The sequence below is a fragment of the Miscanthus floridulus genome, chromosome 3 (genome assembly GCF_019320115.1).
Source record: "Miscanthus floridulus cultivar M001 chromosome 3, ASM1932011v1, whole genome shotgun sequence".
NCBI lineage: Eukaryota > Viridiplantae > Streptophyta > Magnoliopsida > Poales > Poaceae > Miscanthus > Miscanthus floridulus.
The window spans coordinates 34,693,868-34,715,464 of record NC_089582.1 but is presented as its reverse complement, the minus strand read 5'-3'; the positions used below and the strand labels follow the sequence as shown (position 1 = coordinate 34,715,464).

The 21,597-nt window shown below is 46.7% G+C and overlaps 1 protein-coding gene and 1 pseudogene across 1 annotated transcript; one reads left to right on the top strand and one right to left on the bottom strand.

The window, feature by feature from the left end:
- The first annotated feature begins 1,284 nt into the window (after positions 1-1,284).
- On the top strand, positions 1,285-9,023 carry LOC136543506 (subtilisin-like protease SBT4.9; annotated as a pseudogene).
- Positions 9,024-11,997: 2,974 nt separating this feature from the next.
- Positions 11,998-16,109, bottom strand: LOC136545428 (THO complex subunit 4B-like). Its single transcript, XM_066537446.1, has 5 exons — positions 15,798-16,109; positions 15,528-15,695; positions 14,444-14,512; positions 14,176-14,360; positions 11,998-12,599 (listed from the first exon to the last, which is right to left on the bottom strand). Exons 1-5 carry the CDS (start codon positions 15,942-15,944, stop codon positions 12,404-12,406), a joined length of 765 nt encoding a protein of 254 aa, XP_066393543.1. The 5' UTR covers positions 15,945-16,109; the 3' UTR covers positions 11,998-12,403.
- Between the last annotated feature and the right edge of the window lie 5,488 nt (positions 16,110-21,597).

Here is a 21,597-nt window from a genome sequence, read left to right as displayed (position 1 = left end):
GCAAGAGACAGGCGGGGAAGAGGACGGGAACGACATCTCGAGGAGCTGTGAGAGGAGGGAGGAATGATGAAGAAGACTGGGGGAGCTCCCGGGTCTCGGCGGACTTCGGCTCCTGGCGCATGCCATCCGCGCCATCCCGGCAGACTCCTCTCGTGCCGCCGCGCGAGGCCAGGGCCGCGAGCGAGGAGGAGCAGCGGCGCGAGCGTGAGGTCGAGGAGCGCACGCAAGGTGCGGGAGGTGACGCCAACGGAGACGGGGCTCGGCCCAGCCAGGCCCTAGAAAAACGATCTCCACCTGCATTCTCTGGAGTCAGGCTAGAGGCGTACGGATGGCCTCACGAAGCCACGCTAAAGCCCAAACAAGTCCACCTTAGCTCCAAAGAACCAGGCCAAAAGTTGGACATCCAAACAAACAGACGCATGGTGTAGTTCCCAGTACCTAGCACTCGACTGACTGCTGATGTCCGGTTTGATGGGCCATTGGGCCGTGTCCTGTTGTTTGAACAAAGTTCTTTGAACCTGGACTCTCTTTTTTTCTCTCTCGCGCGCCAGATGAAAAGGAACGGGGAGAAGGAAGGCGGGCAACAGGATGTTCCGCGTATCTCTCCGGCGTCGAGAGCAAATCTGAAGTAGTTTTAACTGAACAACCAAAAGAGATTAACAACCTTTCTCAAAAAAAGAAAAGGTAGTAGAGATAAAAATAATGATGAGATAAGGCCGTGTTTAGTTCCTAGAGGTAAAGTTTTGAGGTGTCATATGGGGTGTCACGTGGGGTGTCGCATGAGTTATTCGGATACTAATAAAAAAATAAATTATAGAATCCGTAGGTTAAGCCTAATTAATCTGTTATTAGCACAATGTTAATGTAGCACTTTATTGTCAAATCATGGACTAATTATGCTTAAAAGATTCGTGTGTCTAATCTGTGTAATTAATTATTTTTAGTCATAATATGTGTAATTAGTCATAATCTGTGTAATTAATTATTTTTAGTCTATATTTAATACTCCATGCATATGTCATAACATTCGATGTGACAGGGTATAAAGTTTTAGAGGGAGAACTATAAAAACCCCGTTCGCTTGGAGGAATTTGGAGGAATATATGAGAGAAAAACACTGCTCCAGATTAAAAAAATAAATTAAACCAAATTTAACAACACGCGAACCTAGGGCCAAAAGAGCTAAACACGGATTTACCGCCAGCCGGCACTATAAATATGCCGTACCACCGTGGCTCATTAATTCCATCTCCATCTCTCTCGCTCCATCTCCGTCTTTTCGAAATGGTGGCTGCAACCAGCTGCAGCTCGCTCCTCCTCCTCCTTGCCTCGCTCAGCGCGTTCTTCTTCTTCCATGCCCCCGCTGTGCACACCCTGGCCGCCGCCGCTGCCGGCGGAGCAAGCAGGATCGATGCGACGACGGCCACCACCACCACCGATGGCGGTGACGCTGACGCCGCCGCCGCCGCCACCACCACCGTTCGGCTGACATAAAAAAAGATACTGTTCACGCTGAATACACGGTTCACGCTAAAATTTTACGAGAGAAAAATACGGTTTCGAATGAAAAAAAGAAGCGGATCAAGCCGGATTCAAGGTCAGCCGAACAAGGCCGTGCCTACGTACGTGCAGGTGTACATCGTGTTCACGGAAAGGCTACCCGCGGCGGCAGAGCCGTCGTCGTCGGAGCAGGACACCGGCGCGGCAGTCGCGTCGTACCACCACGACCTTCTCGGCACCGTGTTGTTAGATGGGAGGTACGTTCGTTCGTTCCTAGGTTCATTTCGTACACAAAAGCTACTACTCCTTATGAATGTTTAGTACGTCGTCGTGACGGTTGCATGTGTGTTTGTGTCTCATCTATCTTTGTTTCGGTTCCAGCGCTCCAGACCGAGTGGTGTACCACTACTCGAGAGGCCTGCACGGCTTCGCAGCCAGGCTCACCAACGACGAGAGGAACAGGCTCGCCGGTATAACACTGCTACAATGTTACACTGTTGCCGTGTATTCATTTCATTCTTAGATCGAGAATCAATTTCATACTAGTACTACCTGTGCTGCACTTGGTCGTCGTGATCATGGTGGGAATGGGATTTGATCTGAATAATGACTTCTCCATCAGAGAAGGAAGCCGTTCTGTCCATCCACGAGAAGGTGGTGTACAGGCCTCAGACGACGAGGTCATGGGACTTCATCGGCCTGCCGCTGCCGCAGCAGCACCAGACGGACCCGCTGCCCTTCGAGAACGACGTCATCATCCGCATGATCGAGACACCGGCATCTGGCCCGAGTCCCAGTCCTTCTCCGACGACGGCCTCCCGCCGCCGCCGGCCAAGTGGAGGGGGGTCTGCTCCAACTTCACCTGCAACAAGTACGTCGTCGTACTACCTCTTATCACTGCCACGCATTCATTCACGCGTTTGATGACATGCCATTATTTACATCTATCTATCTACGTGCTATGTTGCGGCGGCGCAGCAAAATCATCGGAGCGCGCGCGTACCGGAACGGCAGGACGACGCTGTCGCCGCACGACACGGACGGCCACGGCACGCACACGGCGTCGACGGCCGCAGGCCGGCCCGTCGCCGGCGCGAGCCTGGGCGGGCTGGCCGTGTACAAGGTGTGCTGGGGATCGGCCGGGTGCTCCGCCGAGGACATCCTGGCGGCGTTCGACGACGCGATCGCGGACGGCGTCGACGTGCTGTCGGTGTCGCTCGGCACCCCGCTCCCTTTCGACTACGCCGACGACACGATGGCCGTGGCCGCGTTCCACGCCATGCGTCGGGGCGTCGTCACCTCCGTCGCCGCGGGCAACGTTGGCCCCGAGATGGGGTCCGTCAGCAACGTCGCGCCGTGGATGGTCGTCACGGGGTCAACACCGACCGCAAGATCGTCAGCGAGCTCGTGCTCGGCGACGGGAGGCGCGTCGTGGCGAACTCTTCTATCAGTGTGTTTTTTCCTCATCTTGGCGCTGCTCGTCGACCCTGGGAGCTGCACGGAGGAGCAGCTGAAGGGGAAGAGGTACAAGGGCGCCGTGCTCCTGTGCGGCTTCGACATGGATTCCGACGTACGCATTCGCCGCCACGGGCGCTCATGGTGCCATCCAGTTCAGCCTCATGCCGGACGACGGCGGCGCCAACAGCATCGCCTTCTTGTATGCGCATCCGACCATGGTGCTCAACCGCGACGCCTACGACCAAATCGTCGACTACTACAACACCACCACCAGGTACGTGCCAATCTGGCTAGGGCGTGCATGGCCATAGATGTCAGTGGTGATTTTTTTTTTATTTTTAACACTTTTTAAACTAATTTTAAATCTAACACTGTTTTTCTTCTTCAAAACTAACACTTTTGGCCGCGCCTATTGCCATGGCGCGGCGAAACGCCTGCGCCGCGCTATGCATGGTGGCGCGGCAGGAGGATGACGTGGCGACATCTGGGGCTGCTGACCAGTGATATGGCAGGGTCTGCTGTGCCACCGATCTTGGCGCGGCACTGACGCGCCACGGAGCATGGCGCGACAGGACCAGATAAATATCGCGAGCGAGCCCGTCCGCCCACCTGCACGCCGCGCAGCGCCCCGCCGCCAGCGCCTTCACGCGCCCGGATGGTTGCCCGCCTGCTCACGGCCGCCGCGCAGCGCCCTCGCCACGAACGTCGGCGCATTACGGCCGCCCGCTCATATCAAGGTACCTCCCTCTCGATTTTTATGTTATTATGATTGTTATTATTTAGGATAGTTAGTGATTTAGGATAGTTAGGTTAGTGATTTAGGATCGTTAGGGTTTTATGATTGTTATTGATTTAGGATAGTTAGTGATTTAGGATAATTAGGGTTAGTGATTTAGGATAGTTAGGTTAGTGAATTTGTTTGTGATTTAGGTAGGTAGTTTTTAGGTTTGAGGTTGTGTGTTCTAGTATAGTTAAGGTTTGGTTAGGTAGTTAGGGTTTAGGTTACTGTTAGTTAGGATTTTGGGTTTAGGGATTGATTAGGTATTTATTATTTAGTTTATAGTTAGTTATTTAGTTAGGGATTTTGAGTATAGATACTAGATTTCAAGTGCCGGTACTTAGTAGTGCGTGATACATTGATTTAGATGACTTGATGAAGTTTCGTCAAATGCTTATTTTCCTGGTGAAGTTGTTTAATATGTCTGTTAATGTTACTTTGAATATATACATGTGCTTTCATATTATGTTCGTATTGCATAACAAGTAGTTTAAATTTTACAATGCTACATAATGTTAATTTGAATATTGTTAATTTGAATACTCTAAACCTTTGTTTAGCAATTTGTAACAGGATGACCCCTCCCACACAGCACCCGTTGTATCTCATTTTTGAGGTGGAATACGATGACCAGCACCGAACACACATCTTGAGTGACACCGACGCAGAGGTGGTCTTGCCTCCTTTGAGGCCTTGCACGCACACCAGGGCGCACCAGTGGGACGACCATTACACGACGTATATACGGCGTGCCGGCTTCCTCGAGCTTGTCCGTGTTGTCAACTACGGTCTTCCGCCTCTTGACCCAGCACTACTTACTGAAGCTATAGACAGGTGCGAGTGCCTTCTTTATACATAAACATTCTTATAACAAATTTAAGTTAACTAACAGTCGTTCTATTCTTATAATAGGTGGAGGCCTGAGACCCACACGTTCCACCTACCTTGCGGCGAGATGACCTTGACCATGTAGGATGTGAAGGCTATCTTTGGCCTTTGGTTGGGAGGACTTCCAGTGATGGGTATAGTTGACAACGATCACTGGAGAGAGCAGGTGACTCAATTCACTGGCTTTCTTCCACCGGACGACGAGGTTTCAAAGCCTATTTAATACTTGCATTGCTTTTCTACAGCCATCGAGTCTCATTTTTTGGTGAATTTCAAGAAAAGTTCTGGTGTTTTGTCGTCCTGGATCACAGAGCGCTTTGATTACTTGGACCCACAGGCTGAGGAGGCTCAGATCGACATGTTCGCTAGAGTGTGGCTCTGGCACTTCCTTGGTGCTTTCCTCTTCCCAGATGCCTCGGGCAACATCATCAGCTGGATATTCCTTGACATACTACGCCAGCCGTGGGAGAACATAGCGACATACAGCTAGTGTAGCGCAGTCCTGGCATGAACGTATCGACAACTATGCGTTGCCTGCCGTCGTACCTCAAGGTATGCGAACCTTAGAGGTTGCTCCTACCTACTCTAGGTTTGGTGTTGGGAACGATGGTCCGTTGGGAGGCCCCTTAATACTAGTTTACCGGTAAGTACTTCAGTTCACTATATTCTTCGAGACAGTTATATATGATAAAATTATTAATGGCTAATTTATTATCGTGTTCAATACAGCAATAGAACGGGCATGATACACTCCCTATAACTCTGTATATCTAGACGGAAGCAGAGTTAGTTAGAGGGAATATGAGGCGCAAGTAGAGGGAGTATACGAATGGTCTCGATGTCCTGACACAGCACCAGGTTATGCTCTCTTTACTATTATACCCGTGTCTTGTTCGATGTACACTATATCACAACCTAACTCAATTACGAAATGTTTAGGTGCATTGGTGTCCTTGGAAAGCTTCGGAGCTCCAGTACTATCTCAGTCCTGTCACTAGAGATGAGTCAGACGGGTATCACTGCAACGTCCCTCTTATTTTCTTCCACGTGGTCGAGATTCACTTGCCCATTAGGATCTGTAGACAGTTTCGAAGAATGATAGGCTGCCCACCTCCGTTTTACTCCACCAACCGAGAATTGCATGGGTGCATTATCGATTAATAACAAAGCTATAATTCAGAGGTGTGTATGGTACAACTAACATCGTTTTGTTGCAGGTATGACCGTAGGAAGAGATACAAGACCAAAGATTGGCGCGTGACACACAACACACACATCCACTTGTGGCAGAACAGGGAACGATAGTCGGTCCATGTGGGTCCTCCACACAATCAGCACATCTTCGACGAGTACCTGCGGTGGCTTCATAGGTCTACGAGGACACATATCAAGCCCCCGTACACTGAGGAGGCGATTAACGAGGACTCGGAGGATGATGTGATCGAAGATATGTACGACGTTGCCACTAGGGAGGACACATAACTATAGAGAGCCCCGCTTCAAAGATACATGGTAAGATACTTGAATGGTATAATTTGTTATTCATTTGGTATTAAGTATGTATATTAAAAATGTCCAACCGCGTTTCTATACCCAGACGACACGATTGTCAAGGATGTCCAACGAAGCAGCGTTCTGGCTTCACGAGTCTAGAGGACAGGGGCCAGGCGTTCTCGAGGCTTTTGTGGAGGTAAACATAAACTTGTCCGTTCCGAAAATGTTTCTTTAGTGTATATACGTTTGGGAAATGCACTAACTTTAACGTCTACTTATGCAGAAGGTGAAGAAGAGCTGTAGGAAGCTAGCTCGAAAGCTGAGCTGCATGGACACTCCTTGGGTGGAACTGCCACTCCCAGTGTGTCGGGTGGCACGTCTTCAGCCTCTTTAAGGACATCAGCCGACTCTTCTCAGCCGGTGACAGATGCCACTTTTGCAGTGCGTACACCACCACATCATAGCGCTGGGAAGAACCTTGCAACCGAGGACGACGAGGATGATAACCCCCCAGGCTTCCACAGACAACACGACCAGTGGGATGATTGGCCGTAGGACGAGTCCGCAGATAGCTCGACTAGTGGGATGATTGGCCGCAGGATGAGATCGACATGTCTCAACTAGGTGGTGCCCCGCTTGATATCCAAAGAGCCTCACAGGTACTAACAAAGGTAGTTTTTTTAAATACGTAGGCTCCATGAAGTAATGATCATAAAGATTATAAGTAATCGTGCATATCATATACTTGTAGGGTACGAGCCGTACGTATCAGCAACGCGACCACACCGACGTTGGCTACACTCCCAATATGTTGCCAACAAATCCGAAGAGACAGATGCGTCCGAGGGATCCTTACACTCCTAGGACTTAGTTTGTTAGGTCAAACGAATATTGGTGTTCGAAACTTGCAGACTTAGTTATGTTATGTCGAACTTATGTCAAACCAATGAAAATGTTATGTGGCGGCTTGTCAACTTGCGCACGGACTTTATTTATTTGCTTCATATTCGTTTCAATGCGTCGCAGTAGCACTGCCGGCGAGATTAAGTAGCAAATAGTTCGAGAACCGCAGTCCTGGCGTATCTTGACGCCGGTGGCCAGCGTCTTGACTCTGATTCTCCCGAGCTTGGTCATCGCCACCATGAAATCGTCGAAGAAGGCACCCTGGTTAGACGCGCAGTAGTCGATCGTGCTGCGCGACCTCATGTCGGACTAGAGCACCTGGTCGGAGCCCACCGGCGAGGGGTCGAGGAAGCCGGTGTCCATGGTCGCGTCGCTGCCGATCCTCACCGACAGTAGCCGATCTTCTATCTGCGTCCAGGTACTGCCGCGCCATGCGCCATGACGCGTCAGTGCCGCGCCAAGATCGGTGGCGTAGCAGACCCTACCACGTCATCGGTCAGCAGCTCCGGTCGTCGCCACATCATCCTCCTGCCGCACCACCATGCACCATGGCAATAGGCGCGGGCAAAAGTGTTAGTTTAAAAAAAATAGAATTAGATTTAAAATTAGTTTACAAAAAATATTAAAAATAGGGAATGAGCCGTAGCTTGTGTGGCAAAGCTGTTGGTGGTGCAGCGGTCGGTCGTGGGTTCGAGCTCTGCTCGACCCATGATTTTCCACCGGGGGTTTTCCCCATTTTAACAGGGCCTCTCTTGCGTGGAGCTACAAAGGGATTACGATTCGTCCGTCGTCTACGGAGCCTTGGATGGTTTCGGTGATCTCTTCAAGGACGCGATCTTGGAATATAGGTGTAGTTGTATGATCTATTTGTGTACTTGAGGTGTGCGTGGGTGTGAGTGTGTGTGGTGTTGGTGTGTGTATCTGGTCATGAACATATATTACAGTTGTACCTAGATGAGAGGCGTAAAAAAAAATGTTAAAAAAAAAAATTCTCAGTGGTCACGTACTCATGTCGTGTCGTGGTGTTCTGACCGTGCTTGCTTTTGATTTGCAGGAACCCTATGGCCACAGTGAAGAGCAGCGTGACTATCAAGGACACGTCCTCGCCGAGCGTGGCGAGCTTCTCCTCCCGCGGGCCTAATCGGATCACCCACGGCGTCCTGAAGCCGGACATCAGTGCGCCGGGGGTGGAGATCCTGGCGGCGTGGTCGGGGGCGAAGTCGGTGTCCGACATCGACGCGGACACGCGGCGGACCATGTACAACATCATCTTGGGCACGTCCATGGCCAACCCGCACGTGACGGCCGCCGCGGCGTACGTCAAGTCTATCCACCCGACGTGGTCGCACGCCGCCGTGCTCTCGGCGCTGGTGACCACGGCGACCCCGATGACGACGGACTCCTCCCCGGAGGCGGAGCTCGCGTACGGCGCGGGGCTGGTGAACCCGCTGGGCGCGCGCTACCCGGGGCTCGTGTACGACGCCTCGGAGGCGGACTATGTGGCGTTCCTGTGCGCGCAGGGCTACAACGCGTCCCAGCTCGCCACGCTAACCGGCAGCAGCGCCAAGCAGGCCGCCGCCGCCTGCCGGCCTCGGCCAAGGAGGGCGCCGCCCGCAGCGGCGTCGCCATCGGCGGCCTCAAGTACCCGTCCGTCCACGGTGCCGTCGGCGACCTCAACTACCCGTCCGTCTCCGTGCCCGTGCTCAACTACGGGGTGCCGTTCGCCGCGGAGTTCCCCCGCACGGTGACCAACGTCGGCCCGGCTGACTCGGTGTACCGCGCCACGGTCACCTGCGCGGTGTCCGGCGTCGACGTCACCGTGACGCCCGACGAGCACGCCTTCGGCACGGACACGAAGAAGCTCAGCTTCACGGTACGCGTCTCCGGCTCGCTGGCGTCGGTGAACGGCAGCCTCGGTGCCTCGGCGTCCGTGGTCGGGTCCGATGGGAGGCACAGAGTGAGGAGCACGGTCTACGTGTTCCCCTATAAACACGTCATGTAGTTTAGGGCATAAATAAAGTACGATTTATTTATTGGAAAAGGTTAGGTGTCACTAGCTAGGAAGATTGTCAGATGTTAGGCCGTTAGAGTTTGCTGTCATTTGGATCAAATTTATGCATGTGATTGAGATTGTCACTTGCTGAGTGACAAAATCTACTACTGTGGAAGGAAATATATATATTGGCGCACTGTTTGGTTTTAAAGTTTTGTTGCGTAAAACAAACTTTATATATTGGCATATCGCCGCGCGCTTGATTCTTCTCAATACACCCTCCGTGCCAAAAAGAATGACGTTTTAGCTATGAATCCGTACAAAAAAGATAGAGTCTGTACTCGGCAAAATCACAGAGTACGGAATGCCGAGCTGTGAGTAACAGATTTCCAATTAGGGGCCATTTGGCAGGGCTCACCCAGCGGCTCCGGCTCCTGCCGAAGCCCTGCCAAACGGTCCGAAGAACAGCTCCGCCGGCGAAGCCCAAAAGGAGCCGGAGCCTTTTTCCTACTGAGCCCATGGAACTACCAAAACAAGCTTCTTTGGGCTCCTCCTTTCCCATGGCGCGAAAATGACGCAGTGGCCCTCCGGCGCGTGCGTCACAGCGAGCTGAGCAGAGCCGGCCAGTTTTCCTTGTGTGCACTATATGTAAAGAAAGACGAGGAGTTGCTAGCAAGAACAGGAGAAAAGACAGGGTTCCAAATGGAAAAATACAAGAGAGAAACAAAATAAAGAATGGCTCCACTAATTTAGAAATAAACCAGGGTTTCCAATGCAAAAGCAACTGTTAGCTTCTTCTCCTAAAATGGATCAAATTGCCTCGAACTTGTAAAATACGTAATAAATCACAGAAGTATAAAAAAATTGTAAAACAATTTTTCTAGGTTGGGTTCAACTAGATGTACACCGTAGTAAAATAATAAGTAAGGGTATCATAGACATTTGCCATCTTTCATCACTTTCAGAAAAATAGGAGGAGCCATTTTGCCGATCGTTTTTTTTCAAAACGGCTTCAGCTCCTTTAGAGCATCTCCAAGAGACTCTTCATATCCTTCCTAAATGCTAGGAATAGAGATTTTGGTGAAAAACTACCCCCCAACAACTTTTCTAAATGGTTATCTAAATATAGCCATCTTCTATTTCGGATTTTTCGCTAGCCAAAAATAGAAGACGACAATGGCTCTCTAGAGTGCGCATGAGATATAGAAAAACTGTTGGAGAGTGAAAATTTATAGAAAACGATTTTTATACAAATAGCTCTCCAATTGATGTTTTAGAAAGTGAGATTTAGAAAGACTCTTGAGATGCTCTTGAAGAAGCCACTTTTTTAGAGAAGCTAGAGCCAGAGCTATTTTTAAAGTAGTCGGAGCCCTGCCTGGATCCTTCGGGAAGTGCCAGTACCGAAATATTGTTTAGTTGTTACGCTCCCTATCTGGGAATTGGTTTTTACAAATAGGAATTTTGATATAAAGCATTAAGTTCCAAAAAAAGAGCCCCAAAACTTATTTTGACTTTGGCCCAAAGTGTCCAACGGCCCATTCCGCCCCTCTTCTCACTTTTTGCGCTCCTCCCCGTCCCCATACCGCGCTTGGCAAGTGCGGCAGCCGCGCCTGGTCGCCTGTGGGTCCCATCTGGAAAAAAAGAAGTTTTAGTCTTCTGTGGATCCCATCTCAAAATAAGTTTTGAACATAGAAAATAGGTCACTCTTGTAGGAAGACTTTTTCTTAATCCAAATTACATTTTTTTATTTTTGTACCCACATAAAGCCACTATTTTGGCCTTTTTTTTGCACTCTTGAAGATGACCCATTTCCAAAACAAGAGCCACACTACATGTACAAGGGTTTTATGGTCTGTTTGTTCCAAATAAGTCACCTACTTATAAGTTAAAAAGTAAAATAAGTGACTGATTTTGTCAAACACCATAAACTTATAAGTCACCCCTGCTTATAAAAAATAAACTGGTTCACCCCTGCTTAAAACTTATAAACCACCCTTTTCGCATGGGGCCCACACCTTTCACTTAACAGGCATGAGCTTATAAGTCATCTACAACCAAACAGACATGACTTATAAGTCACTGATTTTCAGCCACCTGACTTAATAAGTCACCTGACTTATGGAAACCAAACAAGGCCTTAGTCCACTAAAAAAATAGATACACACTCCTAATATTGTTAGGTATTCAAGTAATGCTCGAACCAAACTAGTCTGGCAAAATGCTAACTAACCTATCATTAATTAATCACTCTAGTTTTTAACATGAACGGCTTCTAGACCAAGCGGTTAGGATGTCCATGTAGCACCCACGCGTGCTAGGTTCAAACCCCCACGGGCGCGTTCCTCTGTCTTTTAAAGGTAAAAAAATCGTGTCTCCGGCCTGCGTAAAAGATCTTCTACGTTGACCACAATGCTTGGGAGGACGTTTTCCTCCGTAGACCAAGTTTTTAGCTTGCTTAATTTTCTTGTAAGTCATAGTTTAAAAAGATAGACATGCATGCTATTGATTTTGGTTACCAATTACAGGAGTCATTTTACAAAATATGATGTTTAAAATACATGCATCGATAAAATTTAAAAGGCAGATATGTACCGATGAAGTTAAGCAATCCACGCACAAATTTTAAAACTTCAATATCTTGTATTTCAGAAATGGGGGAGTGGTATTATACATACACATTGATTACATGCTACATGATTACAGAGATATAACTTGTGCGCGGAATTCAACCGTTGCAAATCACACTATAGCATCAGGGTGGAGTAGTCTTAAGTCTTAACGGAGAAGCCCTCAAGGAACTGAACACATGAAATCAGTGTGAGGCACTCTCCGTTCCAAATTGTAAGTCATTCTAGCTTTTCTAGGCACATAGCTTCTACTATGTACCTAGATATATAGTAAAAACCATATATATAGAAAAAACAGAACAACTTATAATTTGGAATGGAGGGAGAAGAACACAGCAGAAAGATTCAAGACAGAATTGTAGAAAATCAGAACAGAACACAGACTCAATTCAAGATCAACTCTTGGACTCTGGAACATGTTTGCCTGATGTCTTCGGTAGGCAAGGCAAAACTACTTAAAATACAACAGAAAAGACCCAGGATCAGGGCAGACACATCAACAATGTTGGTTTCCAATTGTTCTCAATAGTGCACACAATGCTGCAAATATGATTGATAGATCCTGCAAAGTAGGACCACAACTTCATGCTACACATAAAACACTAGAATCTTGGTGCAGAGACGCCTGAATGGTTGTACCATGGACCCAAAAAATTTCTAGCATAAAACACTAGGGCTAAGATAGTAACTTCACGCTTCTAAAGCAAAAGCCACACTGTCCCGGCGCCTTCCCACCCGTGTAATAAATAGAACGACAGAGCCTCATTCCTCTTTCACTGCTGCTGCATGGTACTTGTCAAGTTCAGCGTCGAGATCTGCAGCAGAGATGGCGGTGCGATTACTGTCCTGTCCTCGGCCTTTCCCCTGTCCGCGGCCACCACTGCTTTGACTACTACGTCCACCCCGACCGTTGCCTTGAGGTGCTCTTCGCTGACCACCTCTTTGGGATTGAGGCACACTGCAAACAAAGTAACCAGAATGTTATGCTACATGGTGGGGTGCATGAAAACTGTATGTTCTGTAAAGTATCATGGATGGATGGGACCCATGGCTGGATTAGTGCCAAGGACTTGTCAGATGGAAGGAACACAAAGCAGTACATGGAAATGAGTAAATGACCACAAAGGAGCAAAATGGACTGTGTTCCACGGTTGCCAGACATACTCTTGTGTGACCAAATATACAAAGCATGACTGCCCGTGTCATAACATTCACTTCTCTGTTGGCCCAAGCTTACCTAGTCTGTGCCATCACTAACAATGTAAGAAGCACCACAAAGGCCATCACAGGAGGGGAGCACTCTTAAAAGGTCATCAGCATGGCTATACTAGTAAGCTACTCGACAATATTCACACCTGTAAGCCTGTAACATCCTTAATCAGCACACAGTCCCAACTGCATACCTGTTGACATATATTGCACAAACTGTCAAAGGTGAATGGGCCTGGTACCAGGGTCAATATTATTTGCCCTTGACTGGAGGGCGCAAGTTGAATAATTCCTACATGAAGTAGCTGTTACAGAGCATTTGCCTAGTGTACCAATTCCAACCCTACCTACTTGACAAGAATGAAACCACCTATGGTTTTAGACAATTGTTTTTTCATTTGGCATGAGATGGTGTGGTGAACAGAAAACAAAGGAAACAACCATTGCTACTGCAGGGATTGTCTTGTGTTACTATGGCACTAGAATTCGACACTAAACATATGTTCTTCAGTGGAGGGATGGAGCAACAGCGGTACTTAATTTAGTATATATATTGGGCGGAACTGGTGACTGGACATGATCATAGGCTGTGAATCACTGAGCATTTATTAGTTTTCAGCCTTTGCACAGTGATGCATGCTAAAAGCATTACCAAATTTAAGCAAATACTTTGAAGTCCAATCATGCAAGCATCTAGCAACATTCACACAAGATGTATGTGGAAATTGTATGTTGTTCACAAGGCAGCGCACACCTAAATAATCATGAATCACAGCAGTATACATACAAATATTTCTAGGTTGATCAGCATATTAAAAAAAATGACAAGCCATATATACTTCTTGACTAGATAACCCAGCCCCTCAATTCTAGCATCAGCCATGATAAAATGGAGAAGTTGTGTTTCTTTTATAGTGCAATTCTAACACAGCAAGATTAGAAATGTAGTAGTGGGTACGCATATAATTAGCCCTAAAAGCTGTACAATACATTTGTTTATTTCAGTTTCATCCATCATTCTACAAGTCCAAAAAAGATCTTCTTGTTCTTCCTTCCATATCTCTCATAACAAACCTAGGATATTCCATAATATCCTCACTTGAGCCTTTTAACGGTCCATCAAGAAGGTACATTGTGATACAGAAATTATAATGTGGATTTTGGTACCAAGGTACCAAAATTTGGTACCTCCCATATCATAAACAGTGGTACCACGCCCCCCATATCATAAACAGTGGTTCCATAATATCCTCACTTAAACCATACAAAGTAGTACTTAAAACAGATTGACAGATGGATAACAGAAATAAATTGGTTGAACCAACCTGCTATGGATATCATTATAGTTCTGCAAAGGACGATTGGGTATTATTGGTGGCATGGGAGGTGGTTCGACATTGTTTCCAATGAGCTCTAAATTCATTGGCTTCCCATCAAGTAGAACACCATTGTATCTCTTGATAGCATCCAAAGCATCCACTTTCCTTGCAAAGACAACTTCCGCAGTTCCCTAACAGATTGAAGGTTTCAAAGGAGTCCAAAATGAGAAAAGTGCTAATGATAGTGAAAGAAAGAGTACAGTCAACATTCAACCTTGGATCTCCCATCCTTATCATAGTTCATTGAATAACGCTTGAGCTCCCCAACCTCTGAGAAGAGTTCCTGATGAGACAGAACAACATAACTCATCAGGGCTATCACATCGATTGAGATTAACTGCTAATAGAAAAGGCTAAGATTTAGGTATCAGTCCCTCCAAGATGAAAACTTGAACCATCAAGTTTTATCACAGGATAAGAATGCGTTCGCAGAAATTACATAAATATGACGAACCTACATATCCTATTTTCATGTGACTGACATAAGTATTTAGAATGTTAAATGCAGTATATCAAGGACAAGAAAGACCCTAGAATCAGGGGACAGTTCATTCTATATATGGCAGAAAGCTACAGACAGGATACTTTAGTGTTCACAATTTCATGGATCAGTTGATCCTACAGTAGGAATTAAGACCAAAGAGTATCTATATATCGCAGAAAGCTACAGACAAAAAATATTAAATTTATTTGCATATTGTGAACACTAAAGTGAATGTTGCAACTTGGTCACACAACTATGGACTACATAGAAATAGACTACTACTTTTTTTTTTCAAAGAATCATGTCATGCTAAATGCTAATAGATCAATTCCATCATACAAGCATAAAAGTTGTGCTCATTTGGCTAAGGCTAATAGTCTGAAATCATATACATGATAAATGTATTGCCAACAATCAGGATAGCAAGAACCTTTTGTGTGGAAGAGTGGATGTATGACATCCATAGATCCATATGACCACAGAACTGTCAAGTGAGTTCTTCAAAGAAAGCCTAAGAAAAAGGGAAAGCTTTGGACGCAAAAAGGTTCTTGCTAAATCTTTTAAAACTGTGCCATTCCTCCATTGACAAAATGACACCAAAGATTCCCAAAAGAAAAAAACGTTACAAGAAACAGCTAAGGCAAATCACCAAACATAGTACTGCTAGATTCATTCACATGAAAGTACAGTAACTTTGAACCCACTCATATAATTACAAAAACAGGGAGCCTATGTCCTTCAAATAACACAGTAGAACTGAAGCTATTGCCAAATTGCTGAGTGAATTGCCAAGCAACAGGAGCATGGGTAGCACCTGGACATCCTCGACGGTGACGCCGGAGTCAAGGTTGGAGATGTGCAGTTTCGTCCCCGTCTCGAGCGACCTTGCTGTGGCCGCCGCCGGCGGCGGCGGCGCGACCGCGGCTATAGTGGCGATGTGCTCGGAGTAGACCCCGTAGGGCGAGTCGGCGGCGGCACGGGCCTGGGCGGGACGAGTGGGCACAGGCCGCCGGCGGCGGCGGCGTTAGGGTTTTCTGGCGGAGGGAACCCGGGGCAAGTAGGGCGCAGGGCGCACGCGGCGTACCTTGAGAGCGACCGGTGGGTAGGGCGCGGCGCGGGCGGGGTGTGGCGCGCGGCGGGCAGGCCCCGACGAGGACGCGGGGTTTGCCTTGGGCCGGGACTTGGACTTCTTGATGAGGTCGTCCAGCGACATGTCCAGGCCGCTCGCCATGGTCTCCGGCAGCTGGAGGGGAACTGGCCGTACGGCGGGGAACGGCCGAGACGACGGCGAGGCCGCTGTGATGTGACGGCGGCGGCGGCGGCGCGTTTCGTGGGCGCTGCGGACGAGGGCGAGTGAGTCGCGGCTTGCGGGTGCGTCACGAGCTCCCTTTCTCTGGACTCGGAGGTCCACTTCGCTTGCCACTTCAAAACAGGTAAACTGTAGTCACTTTACCTACTAAACTACCCAACAAACTAATTAAAAAAGAACTAAAATAGTTTAGTTACATTAGTTACCAAAAATAACTAAAAATGGGTTAAAGTGCCCAGTAAATAATGGCTGCTCCACTCTGATCTGGACATTCATTAAAGATAGTTTGATCTTTATTAAACTATTTTAATAGCCTTAATCAGTCACCAGAACCAAAGAGAGATACCTAAAGATAGAGTTTTTGTTGTAAAAAAGAATAAAGAATTCTTTTTTTCACGAACCCACACTCACGATGCTAAATTTCTATTGACAGCATAATTAGTGCATATATATATAAGGTCCAAACATTGTTAATATGGTAAAATATGTACTCACTAGTTAGATGCTATTATTAATGGATAATCTAACCTGTATAAACATCCCCATCAAACTTGAACAATATTAGATTGGTTGTAATCTACAAAAAGACGATCACATTTGCGCTAGAGCTTTTCAATCTTTTATTTTGGACAAAGAAGCTGTAATTGTTCCATCTGGCATACTTATTAACAAAATTGAGTAACAATTTTCACACGATAAACCATAACTATAATCCTATTAATACCCTAGCTACCATTCCAATACCCGACAATAAATTGTTGATCACCTTTCAGTGAAAAACACAAACTTGTATGATCAATATATTGGTTACAAGTAAAGTGGTTGTTGAAAAAAAGTAGAGGAACACCTTGGTTCCAATCATACAAGTTTATGAATTAATACTAGTAAACCAAATTCATGTTGTAAACCAAGATCATCCCCGTGTGAGGAAACCCATTTTGGCATTATTAGAATAGACGATTAAACTCGTATCTCGCCATCACCGTCGCCAAGGATCAGGCCTTTTGATTTGAGAGCTTGGACTTCATCGTCAACTCATTGTCCCGCGATGTTCCTTGAAGTCTCGGTGTCACTCAACGAGACGATGTCCTGCACCTTCACTCAATGTTTCGTGGCATCTCTCGGTGTCTTGCGACATCCCTCGATGTACCTTGGCACCACTTGATGTCCTTCCATATCTCTCAGCATCACCTATGTCCCTCAACGACACCTCGGTCACACCACCACCAACGACTTCATCGGCCTCAGCTCAAGTTGGTCATGTCAGCTACCAACAACGTTGCTAGGCTCGACCCTCAGTCAAGTTATCACCAACAACATCGTCAGGTTTGACCACTCAGTCAACACTACCAACCACAACATCGTCAATCTCAACTTGAGTCAGTTATGCTGCAGATGACAATGTCGCGGGGCTCGACCACTCGGTCATGCTGGTCGTCGACAACATCGCTAGGCTTGACTACTCAGTAACACCGTCACCGACAACATTGCTAGGCTCCGCCACTTGTTCACATTGCAGCTGACAATGTCGCTTGGCCCGATCCGAGAATGTGATGCCACTGTCAACAACATTATCGAGGCTCCACCACACAGTCATGGCACCGCCAACATCACTGAGCACTACATTGAATCAGCTAAGTCACTTTCATAAATGTTTTCTTTATACCATGTTATATATTCCTTTGTCTTTCTATTAAGTTGGCACTCAACTTAGTAGTAAGTCTTGGATACACCTAACAGATGCATTCAGGTGCATGACTGTTCTTTTCTCTGTTATTTAGGTACATACATAATATATACGTGCAGGGTTTTGGGTGTGAGGGTGAGCACATAGGGCCTACCTATCGACACGTTTTAGTGAGACGGGGATTGTAAGGCTGGGGGGCGACAATGGTCCACGAACAAGATAGCAGTATGTACTTTTAAAGTAGGAGAGAAGAGAGGAGATTGTTAGGGGATCTTTGGCCCTGTTCAATAATAAAGCAGCCATGGAGTTGTTGTAACTCTGATGGATTTTTGGGGACCGCATAATTGGAGGAAAACAATAATGGTCTTGTCGGGATTATGATCCCCGGGTGTCTCAAGGCATCGACTAGCAAGCAGGCCAGACAGCCCGCGATACTAAAGCCAAGCCTAAGCTCGAACGATCGAGGCCCAGCTAAGCTAAGCAGACCGGGCCAATCATTGAAGCCGAGTGTCGCGGGGTCAGAACTGTGGTAACCATTGTTGTTCTAGTCGGTGTCAGAGTACGTGTCTCCGGTGGCTTGGGTGGACTCAAGAGCACAAGAATTACAAAGAGGACGCAACAGTTTATCCTGGTTCGTGTTGATCAGTGCCCTATGTCCAGCAACTGATGATCCTTATACTCAAAAGCACCCAAAATGGGGGGGGGGTGGGGTTACAACAAAGTGTAGAGAGAGATTTGGTAGGGGGTTAGCTCGGTGCTAATCCTGAGGTTGCCTCACCGCCGGTGGAGCCTTCCCCTCGTCGAAGAGGAGGAAGGCTATGGGATGCGGTGGAGAAGCTCTTGGTGCCCCTCTCTGGGCTGCCCTTGCTCTCGATGCTGAGAAGGAACCGATGGAATGGAATGGAATGTCTTGGATTCTCCTCCCCCTAGGTCTGACCTTATTCCTTATATAATGAGATAGGTCGGGTACATGGTGGTTTGGGGAGATGAGTCAGTGGTCTACATGCGCCGGAGTCCAAGAAAGTCTTACAGCGGCGCTCTATGGACCGTGGCGGTGTCGTAGAGTTGAAGAAGCCTTGGGCGTCATCCGGCTGCTCTGTTCTAACACTTTGCATGTTAGGCTATGTTGGTTTGGACCGGCCTCCCCTAGGTGGACCTTCTGGAGTCTTCTTGGTGGTGAAGGAGGTCGGCTCCAGGGGCTGACGTGCGGGCCCGAGAGCCGCCTAGTCCCTGGAGGCCGAATGAAGCTTGTCTTCTTGTGTCACGCCTCGTGCATGACCCTATTGCAGGAGCGGGCGGCAAGGCCACGCCCGTAGTGCAGCGTCTGGGAGCCCCCTTGTTGGTATTTCTTAACGCATACAGAAATAATCTGTAAGTGCACAGAATTACCATTGTAGCATTTCACCTAGAAGTATTTAGAGTATCGTATTTCCATGAGGAACGGAGATTTAAGAGTCTCTTAAGCTAGTTCACCTAACATAACAAGAAGAAGGATAGCTCAGGTAGTGAGGTTTTCTAGGGATAGAGATTCTAAGATAAGATAGCTTTGCCACTATAGACTTACTTCGGGCATCGGCTTATACTTGGTCTGCCAAGTACCTCTGGCTTCTAGCTCTACGCCTAAACCTAAACATGGGGGATTATGAGGGATGGATAGGGATGTCACCACCTGCCACCTACCCCTCAATCATAGGGAACGAGGCAAACGAAGGTAGCCTCTAGCCTAGACACCACATCTATGCTATCGACTACTACTCTAGCGTCGATCAGAGTTATCTGTCTTTATCAGGAGCCCTCTACTAGAGTATCCATCACGGGGACGGACGACGAACCCACAAATAAGTAAGAGTATAGCTTAATTAATCAAAAGACTTATAACCATAAGAACCACGAACACTTACTAAAATACCCATCGAGGTACAAAGCTTGTGTTCATCGAGGAACAAGCAGGGGAAGGTTACAGACAAGTCCGACACTTCTTCCTCAAACTCTTCCCTCACATCTCTCCCTATTTCTCTACTAGAGCTAGCTAGGGCCTAAGCCCATGGAGTGGTGTTGCTCTTCTCTTGCTCTTGTGCTCTTATGTGCTATTCTTCAAATGAGGAGTAGGAAGCCTCCTTTTATAGGTGGAGAGGAGGGGGTTCTTTAGAAGAATGCTTCATCCCCCATGGAAGGCACCAAATTGACCTCAAACCTGACAGTCCTAGGTACGTTGAACCCATCCATCCCCTTATAGAACCACCATAGCAACTGGTGGTGGAGGTAGCCCACCAAAAATGGGCCCTGAGATGCGCCCGTAGGGGTGCTGGTGCACCAGGGGGTGCATCCACACCTAGAGGTGTTGTTTCGGCCCCAATCTTTGTTCTATAGGCCTCTAGGACTAGATGGGCCACTCCTGCAAAGTTTGGTGCTATTTAGAGCATGTTTGCTTTGGGTTTTGGGCCTTTTTCTCCACGTGACAGGGCCCTGATTTGCCTAGTAAGTGGGCCTTCTCCCCCTAGGCTCATGTCGGGTGATGTTATGCCTTGTCCTATTGCATATTTGGGTGTGTTTTCCTTATTATTTTGACATGTCCTCCTATAAATGGTAAGACACCAAAGCTCATGGAAATAGTTAGTTCTAAAGCCCTACCTACGTTTGGTGTCTATATGCTTAGGTTTTTATGCAAGTGTTGGTAGTAAAAGTGTGAGTGAAGGACCACCAACAAACTCCCCCACACTTAGCCCTTTGCTTGTCCTCGAGCAAAGTTTGAGATAAAAGTAATCATGAGCATAATATCCCAAGATATACAACTATACATGAAAGTGATTCCAACACATTTTTTACACAAGTGGGATATGTGGTGTTAGCTAACATGTTTCCTTGGGTTGTTGAAAAGTGAATAGTTCTCGAAACAAAGCCATCTTCCCAATTTCACATCTTAGCAACTTAGAGTTTTGAAAGTTTTTTCTCAATAAAAGCATAGTTCACTTTATACTCCTCAAATGACACTCTCAAATCACTCAATGGTGTATATTTCCTCACCAAGGAATAGCAAAGTTTTGCCTTCTTTTATTTTCTCCTACTTCTAAAAGGTTTATGTGGAGCTTTAGGTAGGGATAAACAAAATATCATACTTGTATTGCATATGTTGTAAAGTCAAATCGAGGATCCAAGGAGAGAAGTGCCATACTCTTAGATCAAGATGTGCATGTGTGTGGAAAAAGGTGAACTAAAACTATACTCCTTTTGTAGATATGATCTCTCTCTATAACTTAGTGTTTTGAAACATGGCTATCTTTCTCTTTCTTTCTTTTTTCAATACATGAGCCTTCATGTGCTCATCATTTTTTCTTTTCTTTTTTTATTTGGACCTTCATGTGTCCATATTTTTTATTTTAATCTTTTTGCATAGCCCATGTTTCTTCTTCTAAACCATTTATTTAGAGAGAGATCACTATCTTTTATAACATAGAGTATTTACCTATCAAACATTTTTTATCTACTCCCAGTGTAGGTAGCAGAATTTTTGGTGGATGGAAGCATATTTTTGTGTACTCCTAGTATAGGAGCAGCAAGTGTATATGGGTGTATGTGATCTTGATCTTGAGGAGCATGATAAATCTCTCAACAAGGGTCAACAAGACTTGACCAAACTCAATACAATAACAAGCATCTTATGTAGAGGGCTTGAAACTTGCAAGATGTCAAATTTTGTCCTTGGTAGGAATTGCTCACCTAATTGAGGAGTATGTGATACTATGGTTTTAAAACATTTTTATCAAAACAAATTCTCCAAGCACTTTGAATAGAAATGGTAGGATTTTTAAGTCAGAACTATATCACACCTCACAACAACTTAGTCAACATAATTGTCCTATTAGAATATTTCCCACAAGCATAAGTATA